The sequence below is a fragment of the Myotis brandtii genome, unplaced genomic scaffold (genome assembly GCF_000412655.1).
Source record: "Myotis brandtii unplaced genomic scaffold, ASM41265v1 scaffold410, whole genome shotgun sequence".
NCBI lineage: Eukaryota > Metazoa > Chordata > Mammalia > Chiroptera > Vespertilionidae > Myotis > Myotis brandtii.
This window is the reverse complement of record NW_005365764.1, coordinates 1,084,674-1,102,118: the sequence shown is the minus strand read 5'-3', so window position 1 is coordinate 1,102,118 and position 17,445 is coordinate 1,084,674. Positions and strand designations below refer to the sequence as shown.

The window sequence follows — 17,445 nt, the reverse complement described above, 5'->3', positions numbered from 1 at the left end:
TCAGAAGTCAGAGGTCACTGATGGGGTTAGTCTCCACACAACATCTACTTTTAAAGGGACACTACTGATGTAAAACTGTAAGACCATAGGGTTTCTTGAAACTCACATTGTATTTTCACTATTAGAAAATGATACATATGTATCCTGGATTCTTACCAGTGGCTCTCGAGGCATCACATTTTCACTTCCTGGACTAGAGCTTGGCTGCAAAGAAAAACAGAAACAAAAATAAGATCACAGTGCCACCCAATGGACATCAAAACCAAAGACATTCTACTCGCAAGCAACACACACAAACCCCTTTCTCATATTTCCCTCCGTTTTTTCACACTGTAGAGTGTGCTGGGTGGGCTATCTGTAAGCAGTGGCCCGAAGAGTCTGAAGTTCCAGCGAACACGAAGAGGCTGTCTGGGTTCAGTGCCAGCACCTCGAGAAGGCTGGGCTTGGCTTAGGAGGACCCAAGACCAGCAGCTGGGCAGCAGGGGCTGAGGACCATCACCAAATCCATGGAAATAGCAAAGTCCAGCAGGAAGGTGTTAAGTGAAAGCAAAACCTTTTTGCCTCCTCCCAACTAAGGAGTTGACCAGGAAAGGCAGAGCAAAAGTGGAGAAACGGATCCAGCCACAAGGGGGCCCCAGTTGCCCACACCCAGGATTTTCTCTGGGCATCTATCTGGAACCAGGAAAGCGAGATCTACCCTGGTTCCTACACTAGTCTCCGAGGACAGCGATCCACAGCAGAAAAGAAAGCCAGGCTTAAACTCTTTTTTCACAATAAGCTAGTGACAGGCTGACAGATAAACAGACCAACTGGCAGGCAGGCAGCATCATGGCCCACTTGCCTGGCTCTAATCTGTTCTGTTTCCTTCTCCTCTGGATCTCTCCCTCTCCCTCACCCTCACATCTGCCTTCAACCCTTGACTGATCTTACCAAATTTAGAGAAAGAGAGAGATAGAGACAGAGACAGAGACAGACAGGCTCGGAGGAAATTTACAAACCTCCAAAAGCATAAAACAAGCAGTTTGCAAGAGTTATGACTGGTTTACTGTACTGATGTTCAAGCCAATTTCCAATTATCTACAGATAAAATCCAGACAACTGCAGCTAATGTGTGGGTCTTAGGAGCCAGCCTCCAGCCTCCACACTCCCCCAGCCAGTTCCAGATGGCAAGTGGCAGGCTCCTAGGAAAAAAGAATAGGAGGTAGGGAAGGGAAGAGTGCAGTCCACAGAGGGTCCCTTACGATGTCCTTACGCCCAGATGCCACCACACAGCTGGCACATGCACACTGGGAAGGGCTCTGCTGGAAGACAGACTCCATCCTCATCCAAAGTCCTGTCTCAAGTGCTCCTCTTGTCCCAGGACAAGGCCAGCCAGCATGAAGCCAGGTAGCAAGTCTCAGGGCAGGTAAGCATGCTTCCCCTCCCTTCCTTCCTCCCGCCCAAGGCTCAGGCATCAATAAGCTCCTGCATTTAGATCTCGAGCCCAGATGCCTCTGAGTTCTACATCCGACTGCCTCCCTACCTCCTCTTGGACTTAAATCCATAGCAGATTCATAATCTCCTCCCTCGGCTACACATGTCCTTTTCCAGTGTTCCCTATCTGAGTGATGGGACAACCTTCCACCAAAATATGTGAACACTAGGCCATCCTTGACAGCTCCTTCTCCCTGACTCGCCAGAGCTAACTCATTATCAAGCCCTGCCAATATTCCTTCCTAAATATCCACGGACTCAGTCCATTCACTTCTCTCCTATCCAGTGCCAGCACCATGGTCCATGCTTCCAAAATCTGCCTGAGCCGCTGCAAAGGCCTTCTAATCAGCTCACCCACACCCATGCTGGCTCTCTTCCCATTCATTCTCCACACTGCAAAGAGACTATCTTTCCAAGCGATAATCCAATCATCTCACCCCGAATCCACCCGCCCACCCCAGTAAACAAGTCTAATACAGAAAAAACTTTTCAGCATGGCCTGCAAGGCCTTGCATCTACTCTGACTACATCTCAGTCTGCGTGGCACCGCATCCCCCAGCTCTGCCCACAACAGACACACTGGCCTTTGCCTCCCCTGTCAAATGGGCCTTTGCACATGCTATTCCTTCCTTTCCCTCTGACAATTTAACTTGTCACTTCCCCAGGGAAACCTTCCCTCTCTGACACCCATGACGGCTCAAATCTCTGTTATAGACTAACAGCCTACTGTCCCCCACCACATTATAAACTCCAGAACTGTGTCCGCTCTGCACTGTATCCCTAGGGCCTGGGACAGTATCAGGTGCACGCCAGGCATTCCATAGACATTTGTAGAATGAATGATGAGCAATGAAGAAGACAGCAATGGTTCTAACTCAACTGAATGGACTAAATAGTAAAGTTGATTATCTTCCTGAAGCTGCCTTCACTCCATTTGGTAAATACTAAGTGCTAACATTTATTTAGCTCGTCCTTCACTTAATTCTCACAATAAATTTATAAAATTATTGCTGATGAGAAAACTGAGGCAAGGGATGTTAAAGAACTCACCCACGATGACTCAGTTAGTAACTGATAATAAAGGGGCCTGAACCTTTCTAACTAATCAAAATAATCAAGTTTTGTTTAGACCACATTTTATTAGCACCGACTTTAATGCTGCCCCATCAATAATAATGTAGGTTTTTTGACTTGATGAAACAATCCAATGCAAACAGCTTAGTATTTAGGAGGCCTCACTCTGACTTAACCCAAAACTTTCTTCCTGAGAGATCACCAAGGTACTTCCCTTAAATTAGTTTATCTCTTGAACAACTAGTATTTGCCAGAAGGAAAACCTGAAGCACTATACATTACCAAGTCTCTTTCATCACATACCTTTTGTACCTTTTTAAATTTTGAGCCATGAAAATATATTCTGCTTTTTAAAAAACTTTACACATTAAAAAATTTTAAAGGAAGCTTTCCTCTCATCCCAACACTCAGTCCCTTCTTCATTAGGCGACCCACCACTGCTGCTAGTTCCTTATATATTCTTCCCAGGATATTCAAAGGGTACAAGAAGCACATATATGTGTACATGTCCCCACCAAGGAACTTCAAACAGCAACACTCTCCAAATTCCTCAAGGTTTGGCTTCCTCAAGCCTAGCATCCCGGCACACCAAAGCCAGACCTCCAAAAGCAATCTCAGGGCTACTAAGAGAGGAGCAAGCGTTTCCCCAAACGAACTCACAGTGCTGCCTGAGGTCAGTCTGACCTTATCAGTGAATACAGAGCTTCTTGCCAATCTGGAAATTGCCCAATACGGATTATATTCTAGATCGTTCTCTAGCATGTCTGCAGTCTAAGATGGTCCATCCCCCATTTCCTGTCTCAGAGCCCTTTAGAAAAGTGTCTCTGGATGACCAAAACAGCCCTACTACTCTCCATACCGGTACCACCACCTGAAATTCTTCGCTGGGGAGCTAGTTGATTCTCTCTCCCCACTGGATTTTAAGCTCCTTGAAGACAGGCACTGTACTTTATTGAAGGCTGGTCTTCAGCACTTAGAATAACACTGGTCCTCAATACACACGTGCTTAAATATTTTCACCTAAAAAGTTAAAACAAAGGAACCACTCTGTATACATAATCCCACGTGAGACAAGCAGAGGACTGGCAGTGCCTTGTCTTTCCCTGGAACACTTCACCTCCGACCTCACACACACCTGGCCTATTCTCAATGCAGTGCTGTGGCCTGATGCTTCTCAACCCGCAAGGGGCACTTGAAAATGTGTGCAGGTGTTTCTGGTTGTCACAATGACCAGGGAGTCCCCATTTAGAGGGCAGGCGCCTGGGAGGCTAAATATCCTGCAAGGCATGCAATGAAGAACTGTTCATCCAAACCACCAACAGGCCCCCTTAGAGAATCCTGACCACTGCTTCCTTATGCGGGGGGGACAGACCCCATCTTCAGCATGCAGTCCTACGTGCTGTGTCAAAGGAGGCAAAGGTCTGAGCAGGCAAGTGCTTGTCAGAGTGGAATTCCCAAGCTCACTAATCTCACCAGTCCAGCTTTCATGAAAGCCCAACACTTCTCAAACGCCTACGCCTACACATCAACCCCGTTTAAGTGGTCAAGTCTACTTTCTGGCTTGAGACAAATCCCTACAAATTAAATCCCAACTGGTTCCTAGAAACCTTGACAGGGTGGCCTAATGATAGTAAGGTTCAAAAATCACAGCTGCGGTCTATTGCCAAGGTGTAAGAAGTAGGCTCTAGGCCAGTGGTCGGCAAACTGCGGCTCGAGAGCCACACGCGGCTCTTTGGCCCCTTGAGTGTGGCTCTTCCTAAGCCTTAGGAGTACCCTAATTAAGTTAATAACAATGTACCTACCTATATAGTTTAAGTTTAAAAAATTTGGCTCTCAAAAAAAATTTCAATCGTTGTACTGTTGATATTTGGCTCTGTTGACTAATGAGTTTGCCGACCACTGCTCTAGGCAATCCACAGTCAGGATCCTTCGGGGCCAGACTGCAAGAGCAGAAAGGAAGAAGAGCAAAAACAGACAGACAGCCTGGCTGGCGTGGCTCAGTGGTTGAGCATTTACCTATGAACCAGATCACAGTTCAATTCCTGGTCAGCGCACATGCCCAGATTGTAGGGGGTGCAGGAGGCAGCCAATCAATGATCCTCTCTCATATTGATGTTTCTCTCTCTCTCTCCCTCTCCCTTCCTCTCTGAAATCAATATATATTTATTTATTTTTTTTTAAAAAAAGACAAACAAAAAAGTCCACAGTGGCAGAAAGGCTTTCAGTTTAATCGAGATGAAAATGCTCTCACTCCTGCTGCCCAGGCACTGACCTTCCCGGCCAGGTGAGCCCATGTGCTGACCTTGCTGCACAGCAAAGATGAACCGCACACACAGCTCAGGTTTGGACACTGAAAGGACATCCCGGTCTAAAGTCTAGGTGTACTCACTGACACCTGCCAGTGACTGTGTAACTCTGGTACATCCTAAGCCAGTCTGGCCTATAGGTCTTTGATGGGAAGAATAAGATTCAATTCAACAAACTTTTTTTTTGAGAGGCACTGGTACAGCGGCAAGTGCATAAACTCTAGTATTAATAACTGAGTGACAGTGGGCATAGTGTTCAATCTCTCTGAGCCTCAGTTTCCCCCTCTAGGGGAATAACGGGAATAATACTAGCACCTGACACTCAGGATGAAATGAAGTAAGAGGCAGTGTCACTGCTCCACTCAAAATCAACCAACAGACTGCTGTCTCTGATGGAGTAATAGAGACCAGGTTTTCCTTCTTACTGTAAACCAGAAAACTAAATAAAATAAACGGCACCACTGTTTGTAGACACTGGACAGCAGGCAGTACAGGACTATGATTCCTGACAGGACAGAAACAAATAATATGAGCCCTAAGATCACCCTGGCTGCACATTGCAGGCCAAGGAGAGCTGGGGGTGGCAGGGGGTGTCCCCAGCAGACCACGGCAGTCTCGCTGAGTTGAGGAAATAAAGGTTGGGGTTCAGGGAGGCCAACGCAGCTGAAAGTCACAGGATAGAGTTCCAGAGAGGAGAGAACTATGCAGAAAGACAGCTCCAGAAATCTGCTTAGAGGTTCCCTTAAGTCTTTGCTGAATATTAAAATGTGTGCGTGCCCAGAATGAAGCTCCACAAGGTTAAACAGAGTGCTGAAGAAGCTGCGAGCTGAACAGCGCCCAGAACCCTCACAGGGTCACAAATCCCAAGCACCACAGTGGAGAGTCCTCACTGCTCACTCAGTAGAAACTGGGAAGGGCCAGGGCCACATCTGGGCAGGGGAGTCAGATTATCCCTGGGGTAAAAGTGCCGGAAGCCGGTCCATCCTTGCTGCTTGACACAGTTGCTGCAGGAAAGAAACATCTGCACAGCATATGTTTCAAGGGACCTGGCGTATATGGCATACTGTTCTTAATGTGTTTGCTCCCCTTAGCACTATGTGTTTTAACCAAGGTCACCTCTCCGGGAAAGGTTGTTTTCCCAGGTGGGGATTTTCCCCTGAAGTTAGGGAGGGGATAAAACCCCTTAACTAAGTGCCAGGTGGGTAGTTAATCACTTTAACTACAAACAATCACGCTTAAGCTACATAATCTTTACTCCCTGGAATAGAGATAAGAAACACCCTAACCTTTGCAATAGAAATTGACAGGATTAAAATCGACTGGTATAAATACAGATGTAACAAGACAATAAACATCAGATCCTGATCAGATCCTAACCAGAACGTTGCTGGAGATCCCGACCAGAACTTGGCTGGAGATCCTGGCTAGAGGTCCTGACTAGGCTGCTGATCAACTGAAGGCTGTCTCCGTGTCATTCCTTCTTCGCCGACTTCGTCCACGCCTTTGGGGACCCCTGGACCTGCTGGGGTTGGACCCCAGCATAAAAGCAACCCTAGATCTACCCTTAAAAGCGTAAAAATAGGACTTGATATTGCCTGTTGGTGAAAAAACAATCTGGGTGGGACAACAGTGAAATCTAGAGTAGAAAAAAAGTTGGTCCAAGGTGTCCTGCAGGCTATAAAATGCAGTTTAATCAGCGTGCCATTTTCTTTCTGTTCACATTATGTGAACTAATTGGAATGCTCAAATTTTTAATATGCTAATAAAGTTTTCAAACCTGAAAAAAAAGTAGAAGATATAGAGATGAAAAATATAATATCCTAAGTAAAAATTTCACTGAATGGAATGAGATTAGACACTGCAGAAGAAAAGGTAAGTACACTTGAAGACATGGCAGCAAAAACAGACAGTGAAAAAAGACTAAAAAAACTTTTTTGAGAAATAATGACTGAAAATTTTCCAAATTTGATGAAAACTAAAACTCAGAGATCCAAGAAGCTCAACAAAGTCCCAGGAGAGCAAACAAAACCACACTAAAGCACATTATCATGAAACTAGAGGCCCGATGCATGAAATTTGTGCAAGAGTAGGTCATCGCAGCCCCGGTTTCGGAAGGTTGTCCGGACGGTCGTTCCGCTGTTCGGCAGTTCAGTCGATTTGCATATTAGACTTTTATTATTATAGATTGCTAAAAATCTATGAAAAAAGGGAAAATCTTATAAATAACCAGAAAAAAAAGAGAAATATTACCTACAAATATTAGTCAACATTAAGGATGATTTTATACTTCTGATCAGAAACTATGCAAGCCAAAACTAAAATAGAATAGTATTATTAAAATGCCCACAGGTAAAAAAAAAAATGTCAACCTAGAATTCTATATCCAGTGACAATGTCTTTCAAAAGTGAATACTAAATTAAAACATTTTCAGAAAGAAAATAAAGAGCTGGAAGGCCTAGCTGGTGTGGCTCAGTGGTTGAGCATCCACTTTACGGTTCAATTCCTGGTCAGGGCACATGCCTGGATTTTGGGCTCAATCCCTAATAGAGGGTGAGTAGGAGGCAGCCAATCAATGATTCTCTCTCATCATTGATGTTTCTATGTCTCTCTCCCTCTCCTTTCTTCTCTCTGAAATCAATAAAAATATAGTTTTAAAAAATAAAAAGCTAGAAGAATTTGTCAATAGTATACTTGGACCTCAGGAAATGTTCAAAGAAATTCTTAAAGCAGAAGGAAAATACCAAATAAAAACTTGGTCTACACAAAAGAACAATGCCAGAAATTATAAATATGTTGGTAAATATAAGATATTTTAAACATTTTTTTTATTTTTAAAAGATAATTTAAAATGTACTGTGGGATTTATGACATGTGAAAGTAAGATCAATGATGCATAGTATAGTGGATGAGAGGAAAACTAGAAGCATACTGTTTTTAGGTTCTTACATTATATGTTAATTAGTAAACTATCATTTGAAAGTAGTCTAATAACTTCAAGTAACATATTATAAACCTTAGAGCAGCGGTTCTCAACCTGTGGGTCGCGAACCCTTTGGGGGTCGAACGACCCTTTCACAGGGGTTGCCTAAGACCATCAGAAAACACATATATAATTACATATTGTTTTTGTGATTAATCACTATGCTTTAATTATGTTCAATTTGTAACAATGAAAATACATCCTGCATATCAGATATTTACATGACGATTCATAACAGTAGCAAAATTACAGTTATGAAGTAGCAACGAATAATAATTTTATGGTTGGGGGTGACCACAACATGAGGAACTGTATTAAAGGGTCGCAGCATTAGGAAGGTTGAGAACCACTGCCTTAGAGCAATCACTAGTAAACAAAAAGCAACCTAAAAAGTAGCGGTAAGCCAATAGCAGATATAAAATGAAATCCTTAAAAACAATTCAATCCAGCCCTGGCCGGCTTGGCTCAGTGGCTAGAGCGTCAGCCTGCGGACTGAAGGGTCCCGGGTTCGATTCCGGCCAAGGGCACATGCCTGGGTTGCGGGCTCAATCCCCAGTAGGGGGCATGCAGGAGACAGCCGATCAACGATCCTCTCTCACCATTGATGTTTCTATCTATCTCTCCTCCCTTCCTCTCTGAAATCAATAAAGAAATATTTTTTTTTAAAAAAAACAATTCAACCCAAAAGAAGAAAACAAAAACAAAACAAAAAAAACAGATTTTAAAAAATTGCAAGATGGTAGACTTAAATCCAACCATAAATAAAACACTCCAATTAAAAGGCAGAGTTGTCAGGCTGAGCAAGGGAGCCTGGGGGAGAGCAAGCCCTCGCTGTATGCTATCTGTGAAAAAAAACACTTTAAAGAAAAAGACACATATAGGTAAAAAGCCAAAGAATGGAAAATGACATACCATGCAAACACTAATCATCAGAAAGCTGTAGTGGCAATATTAATCTCAGTCAACTTCAAAATAATAGATATTACCAACGATAAACAGGGAAATTTCAAAAATAAAGGAGTCAATCAAGATGACATAGTAATCCTGAATAAGTATGCACACAATAACAGTTTCAAAATATATGAAGTAAATCAGACATAATTACAAAGAATAGACAAATCCACAATTACAGTTGGAGACATTAATACTCCTCTTTCCTTAACCAGAAGTCAGTAAAGATACAGAAGGCCTAAATAACACTATCAACCAACACAGCCCGACATTTGTAGAACACTCTAACAGCAGAATATACTTTATATTTTATTTTATTTGTTTTGTTTTGTTTTGTTAACTCTCACCCGAGGATATTTTTTCCATTGATTTTTAGAGAGAGTGGAAGGGGGAGGAGAGAGAAACATTGATGAGAGAGACACATCAATTGGTTGCCTCCCGCACTGACCTCGACCAGGGCCAGGTATTGAACCTGCAACCTAGATATGTGCCCTTGACTGGGAATCAAACCCAAGACCCTTCAGTGGGCGGGCCAAGGCTCTAACCATGGAGCCACACCGGCCAGAGCTATACATTATTTTCAAGTTCATAAGAAAAATTCACCAAGACAGACCACAAAACAAATCTCAAATTTAAAAGATTTGAAAACATACACAGTATGTTTTTTGACCACAACGGAACTAAACTAGAAAGCAGTAACAGGAAAAAAAAAAAATTGGAAAAGTCCCAGATATTTGGAAATTAAACAACAGACTTCTAAATAATCTATGGGTCAAAGTATAAATCAGGGGAAATTAGAAAATATTCTGAACTAAATGAACATGAAAATACAACATATCTAAATTATGGAATGCAACTAAAGCAGTACTTAGAGGGAAATTTACAGTTTTAAGCACTGGTTTTAGAAAAGAAGACAGAAAAAAGTAAGAGCAAATGAAATCCAAAGGAAATAAAAAGATATAAAAATTACAACTAGAGGAAAATCAATTAAATAAAAGCTGGTTTTTTGAAGACACTAATTTCCACGATTAGAAATGAAAAAGGGGAAACCACTGTATTTCTACAGACATTTAAAAGATAATAAGGCAGCCTGACTGGTGTGGCTCAGTGGTTGAGCATCGACCTATGAACCAGGAGGTTACGATTCGATTCCTGTCACAGAACATGCCCAGGTTGTGGGTTCGATCCCCAGTAGGGGGCATGCTCTCAACATTGATGTTTCTCTTCCTTCCTTCCTTTCTCTCTCTCTCTCTCCCTCTCTCTCTCCCTCCCTCCCTCCCTCCCCTTCTCTGAAATCAATAGAAATATTTTTTTAAAAAAAAGAAGAAGATAATAAGGCCCTGACCAGGTAGGGTAGCTCAGTTGGTTAGAGCATCTTCCTGATATGTCAAGGTTTCAGGTACGATCTCTGGTCACAACACATACAAGAAATGACCAATGAGTACATAAATAAGTGGAACAACAAATAGATGTTTCTCTCTCCCTCTCTCTTTCTCTTTCTCCCTTCCTCTCTAAAATCAATAAATACATTAAAAATAATAAAGGAATATTATAAAAAAAACTTTAAAACAACAAATTTCACAACTAAAATAAACAAATTCCTTGAGACACATACCAAATTGACACTAGAAAAAAACAGAAAAGTTTTTTTTTTAATATATTTTTATTCATTCTAAGAGAGGAAGGGAGAGGGAAAAATAGAAACATCAATGATGAGAGCACACCTCCTACTGGGGATTGAGTCCACAACCCGGGCGTGGGCCCTAACTGGGAATCAAACCGTGACCTTCTGGTTCATAGGTAGATGCTCAACCACTGAGCTACACCAACTAGGCAAAACAGATAAGTTTAATAGCCTTATATCTACTTTAAAATACACAATTAAATAATTTAAAACAAAAAAGAAATAAAACTATAAATCAATATTCCTCATAAACATAAATGTAAAAATCCGTAACAAAATATTGACAAAACACATCAATATATAAAAAGGATAATAATACATTATGACCAAGTGGAACTTATCCAACAAATGCAAGATTGGTTTAACATTTGAAAAACCAATCAACATAAATCATCATATTAACAGAATAGAGGAAGAAAACAATAAGATCAGCTCAACAGAAAGCAAAAAGAGCACCTGACAACACTCAGATCATTAAAATTAAAAATCGAACCTCCTCCACTTGATAAAGGGCACCTAACAAAACAGCTATAAGCTAACATCATATTTAAATGTGAATGACTGAATGCATGTCCCTCAAGATGAACAAGGTAAGACTGTCTACTCCCACTATGTCTTTTAACTTTGTACTAGAAGTCCTAGGCTGTATTTACAATACTATAAGAAAAATAAAGGCATATAAATTGGAAAGCAAGAATTAAAGTTGTCTTGCCCAGCCGGTGTGGCTCAGTTGGTTGACCATCATTCCATGCACAGTTTGTCACCGGTGCCATTCCTGGCCAGGGCACATGCCCGGGCTGCTGGAGGCAGCCAATTGATGTTTCCCTCTCATCGATGTCTCTATCTCTCTCTCCTTCTCCTTTCCTCTCTCTGAAATCAATAAAAACATATTTAAAGAAGAATTAAAGCTGTTCTTATTTGCAGACAGCACTATCATCTTAGCAGAAATCTACAAAAAAGCTATTAGATTATGAGTTTAACAAGGTTGCAAAAATAAGGTCAACATACAAAATCAATTTTATTACTATATACTAGCACTGAAGAACAAAAAAAATGAAATCTAAAATTCATGAATTCAATAACCTGCAAAAATATGAAATGTTTCTTGAGAAATTTAATAGAGACCATGCATGACCTACACACTTAAAACTAAAAAACACTATTGGGAAAAATCAAATAAACCTAAATGGGGATATATACCATGCTAACGACCGATATTAAAATGTCAATTCTCCCACCAATTGACCTATAGATTCCACATAATTCCACCAAGCTTTTTTGTAGGAAGTGATAAACTGATTTCAAGATTTATATACAGATGCAATAGACTAAAGCTAAAACAATTCAGAAAATGAATACAGTCAGAAGACTTGACCTGATTTCAAGATTATTTAATTTGCATTAGGACAGATATATGTATAGACAAATGGAACAAAATAGAGTCCAGAACTTGATCTATGTGTACACAATGTTTTTAAATTTTTGACAAAGGTGGCAAGATGATTCAATGCAGAAAGGGTAATCTGTCAACAAATGATAATGGAACTGCTATGCATATGGGAAAAGGGACCTCAGCCTTTACCAATAAGCATAGAAAAAGATGCTCAGCATTAGTCATCACAGAAATGTAAACTCCAACCACAGTACCACCACACACGCACTAGAATGGCTAAAAGAAAAAAGACGGGTAACACCAAGTATTGTTGTGAATATGGAGCAAATGAAAACTAGCACAACTTTGCAAACTCTTAAGCAATTTATTATAAAACTAAACATGCAACTACATGACCCAGCAATTGCACTCATAGATATTTATCAAGAAAAATGAAAACATATACCCTCACAAACACTGATACATGAATATTTATAGTAGCCCCAAACTAGAAACAGTCACGTGGGAAGACTCTAATCTAAGGTGACTCTGATGATCCCCACCGCCTGGCATTCATGCGTTGGTTTTGTCCCCTTGAGTATGGGTGTATCTGTGACTTGCTTCTGGCAAAAGCGATGGATGCATGTAATTACATGTACATGGGTACGATGCATATGACAGTAATGTCCAATTTGCTAAGAGATTCTCTCCCTTGCTGGCTGTGAGGAAGCAAGTGGCCATGTCGAGAAGACCTCAGTCTGCAGTCCATAAGGAACTGAATTCTGTTCACACCACATGAGCTAGAAACAGATCCTTCCCCATCCAGACTCAGATTACAGCCCCGGCGGACACCTTGATAGCTGCCTGTGAGACTCAGCTAAACTGTGTCCTGATCCTGACCCATGGAAACTGAGACAATAGATACAGGTTGCTTTAAACTGCTACGTTTGTGGTAATACTGTTATGCAGCAATAGGTAATTAATATAATCCAAACTCCCATCAACTGATGAATAGAGCAACAAATGTTGGTACAGCTATACCGTGGAACACAGCTCACTAATAAAAATTAATTACTGACACACACAACAATATAAATTTCACAAACATTACTCTAAGCAAAAGAAATGAAACAAAAGAATACATATATTATGAATTCACTTATGAAATTCTAGGAAAGACATTATAAACTACAGTGATAGAAAGCAGTTCCGATTTCCTTAGACCAAAGGCTGGGAATTTCTGGGAAGCAGCATGAGGGAACATTTAGGAATATTGGAATTGTTTTAATTGTGGTGGTGGTTACACAGATATATATACATATACACACACACACACACACACACACACACACATACTAGTGACCCAGTACACGAAATTCGTGCACATTAAAAGGGAATTTATTAGAGGAAATATTTTAATATTGCTATTTGCCCTTTCTCTATAATAGAAGTGTCAGAGATGAAAGAAAATTAGTAAAATGTATATGAAAATCTTCCTCCTGTCAGAGTCTGGGGCACGCCAAGTGCGCTCAGAAATCGCGCGAGACCCGACCCGGCCAGCCCCACCCCCGTCAAGCCCCGCCAGGTGGGGGCGCAGCCTCAGGTCCTCTGGCCCCTCACTGGAGTGGGGGATGTGGCCTGAGGTTCCCCCATCAAGCCCCACCAGGCGAGGGGTGCAGCCTGAGGTCCCCCAACAAAACCCACTGGGCGGGGACATGGCCTGAGGTCTCCTGGCCCAGAGCCAGGGTGGGGGTCCCCCGTCAAGCTCCTCCGGGCGAGGGACATGGTTTGAGGTACCCCGTCAAGCCCTGTGGGTGGGGGGCATGGCCTGAGGTCCCCCAGCCCAGCACCTGGGAAGGGGACTTGGCCTCAGGCCCCCTGGCCTGGTGCTGGGGTGGGGGCATGGCCTGAGGTCCCCCATCAAGCCCCATCGGGCTGGGGGGCACGGCCTCAGGTCACCTGGTCCAGTGCCGGGGTGGTGGAGGTGGCCTGAGGTCAAGCTCCACCGGGCAGGCGACACGGCCTGAGGTCCCTCGTCAAGCCCTGCCAGGCAGGGGGCACAACCTGAGGTCCCCCAGCCTGGCACCGAGATGGGGAGCGTGGCCTGAGGTTCCCCCATCAAGCTCCGCTGGGCAGGAGGCATGGCCTAAGGTCCCTTGTCAAGCCCCACCAGGCGGGGGGCACAGCCTCAGGTCCCCTGCCCTGGCCCAGCACCATGCAGCCTCAGGTCCCTGCTGATTGCTTAATTGCTTAAGACTCGTTATGGGAACTCGGCCTCCACTGTGGGCACAGCCATCTTGACCATTATGGTGTGACGGGCAATTTGCATATTCCCTCTTCATTAGATAGGATGTATGTATATATTTGTCAATACTCACTAAACTGACCACAACATACCTACAACATACCTATTGAATTCCACAGTAAAGTTTTTGGCCACATGAACTTTGTAACTCAGTAAGATATTTAATATAAGGTATTACAAATATTAGCAAAGTTGCAAAAGAAAAAGTTTGGAAAAAGTGATCTTCACAATGGAGAAATCCGATGGACATCACCTTAACAAGCAATCAGACATATCCTCAATAATGGGACAAACCGGCAGCACACGCCTCCGGATGTGACTCACTGAGAAGGACAGCTATACAGTATTCTCACAAAAAATGTTGAATCTGGAGCTAAACGTGAAGAAACAAATCAGAGAAATCCACATAGCAGACACTACCGAACAAGGGTCCGGACTCTCCTCAGGGTCAGTATCATGAAAAACAAAAAGGCAGATGAACTCACCAGAAATGTATACTATATTTTCACAAAAGGCATGTAGCATATTTTCACAGCAGCACTAACAGTAACAACCCAAAAGGCAAACAACCTACATGACCATTAAGAGCAGAATGGTTAATAACAAATGGACAAGTATGTTCACACAATGTAAGAACTACAGATAGCAGTACAAATGAACTGTCACTGTTCACAACATGGATAATCTCATCAATGTAACGATGAGTGAAAGCAGCCACTGAGCCAATGGATTTTAAGTCAGAACAGGGGCAACCTTGGGGGGTTGGAGAGTGATGGGAAGGACCCTAGGAGGATTTCTGAGGTCCTAGTAATGTCTGGTTTATTGATCTGAGTACTGCTTACAATTCACCAAGCTGGGCACATAATTTGTGTGTTTTCTTGTTAAATTTCAGGAAAAGTTTTTTTTTTAATGTTAAAGGTTAGGGAATCATTCTACATTAAAGCAGACTAAAGAAATAAATCAAGACAATCTCTGTTTCTTGATTGGATCCTGATATTTTTAACTGGGAAAATTTGAATGTAGACTGTATTAATATTTTGTCAATACTAAATTTCTTATGTGCTGATGATATTGTAGTTGTGTAACTTTACTCTTATGAAAGACAAGGTGAAGCATTACAGGATGAATACTGTGATGCCTGTTACTATCAAATCCTTTTAAAAAGATATATAAGGAGCCCTCATGCCAGTTTGATTCCTCGTCAGGGGCACATGCCCGGGTTGCGGGCTCGATCCCCAGTGTGGGACGTGCAGGAGGCAGCCGATTAATGATTCTCTCTCATCATTGATGCTTCTATCTCACTCTCCTTCTCTCTTCTTCTCTAAAATCAATTTTTTTTTTAAAGTTAAGGGGAAAAGCTCTTGTTTGCACTGCTATCATTCAAGAGTTCTTAGCCTTCCAAACCTGCGTGCAGAGACTTGGAGAAGAAAACTCTCATTGGGCACTCAGTATGCACAACATGCTTTTTTATTTTTATTATTTATTGACTTTAGAGAGCGAGAGGAAGGGAAAAGGAGGGAGAGAAACATTGATTTGTTGTTCCAGTTACAGATGCATTCATTGGTTGATTTTTTATTTTTATTAATCCTCACCCAAGGATATTTTTCCATTGATTTTTAGAAGAGTGGGAGAGAGAGGGAAAGACAGAGAGAAACATCAATGTGAGAGAAACACACTGATTGGTTGCCTCCTTCAACCAAGGTACTTGCCCTTGACCAGAATCGAACCCGGGACCCTTTAGTCCACAGGCCGATGCTCTATCCGTTGAGCCAAACCAGCTAGGGCCATTGGTTGAATATTGTATGTAGCCTGGCGAAGAGATCAAAATCATTAACTTTAGCATATCTGGATGATGCTCTAACCCAGCGGTTGCCAACCTTTCGCACCTCATGGACCACCAGTGGTCCACGGACCATCAGTTGGCGACCGCTGCTCCCAACTGAGCTACCCGGCCAGGGTACAACATGCTCTTTACATCTGTGATTCCAGTTGACACCCAGAGCAACCCTCCAGGGTAACTGTTATTACTCTCATTTCACAGAGGAGAAAACGGATGCTCAGAGAGGTGGAGGGACAAGTCCTGTAGTTAGACAGTGCTAGGGTTCAAACCAGTATGTCAGACATAAGGCCCTGCTAGTCCACTCCATAATGTCTTCCTTGGGATCATCTCCTTTCCCTGCTTCTGTGTTTTCTCAATCCAAAATTTACTATGTCCAGTGAGCCCCACAAATTTGAAATTTATGTTCTGTAATAATACTCAATATTCAATAACCATTAGACAATCAGATTGAACTAGCCTCTCTCTCCACTGAAGACAGAAAAGCTGGTGGGAAAGTATAGAAATAGGGTAACATTTCCTCTTCCTATGGGCCATGACATATGACATGCACAGACTAGACAGGACTTTGATCAGAGATCAGACAGTAACATGGGGAAAACAGAACAAGGAAAGGAAGCAATAAATGCAATTCCAACAGACTATCTTGGAGACAGACTAAAATGACTATGCCATTATGAAAAAGCAAGTATGTCATTGAAATCTAAAAGTCACAAAGAACAGCTAAGGTAAACACCAGCATTTGGGGTGTTGCTTTAAATTCCAAGGAAATTACTTCAGAATAAATAAATAACTTTAATGGACAACATGAAAAATCATACCCTAACACATGATAATAGGGCTAATAATAGATAAGGCACTAGGGGAGAAACCAAGATGGTGACATAGGTAAACACTGGAAATTGCTGCCTCACACAACCACTTCAAAAATACAACTAAAAGACAAAACGGACATCATCCAGAACCACAGGAAGGCTGGCTGAGTGGAAATTCTACAACTAGAAGGAAAGAGAAAAGCACACTGAGACTCAGAGGAGGTGCAGAAGTAAAGTGCAGAGGTACGGAGGCGCACGTGGAAAGGGCTGGCAACTGAGGAAATGGTTGTCTTTTTCAATCAGGAGGGAGACACAAGCTCCCGACTGCTCTGAACTCCAGTTCCGGGCAAGTTTCTGGGGACCCAGACTCATACGGGGAGAAACTAGACTGTCTGGCAGTGGACAGAACTCGGAAGTTGAGGGCGGCTTTCTCTCAGAGGAGCCTGCAGCAATTACCGGGACACTGAGATGCGGGGCCTCTTAGGGTAGGACTGAGGATCAGCCATAGCTGTTTGCTCCGCCCTGCTGATTCCCTGAGACCCCACCCCACCCAAGCTTGCACAGAGGCTTTTGCATATGAAAGGCCTGGCCCTTTGCAATCTGAAAATTACCTAACAAACTGCAGCTGGGTCAGAGAGACCCAGAAC

At 42.5% G+C, this 17,445-nt stretch overlaps 1 protein-coding gene across 3 annotated transcripts in view; it reads right to left on the bottom strand.

Moving 5' to 3' along the window:
• Window positions 1-17,445, bottom strand: part of PEX14 (peroxisomal biogenesis factor 14) — a 135,623-nt gene that overhangs the window by 114,091 nt on the left and 4,087 nt on the right. For 2 of the 3 annotated variants that reach the window (XM_014545481.1, XM_005873423.2), the window contains exon 2: window positions 157-204. The exons of the other annotated variant lie outside the window; for it this stretch is intronic. In XM_014545481.1, coding sequence (XP_014400967.1) covers window positions 157-204 — 48 coding nt within the window. The remainder of the gene's footprint in view (window positions 1-156; window positions 205-17,445) is intronic. 3 annotated transcript variants of the gene reach the window in all.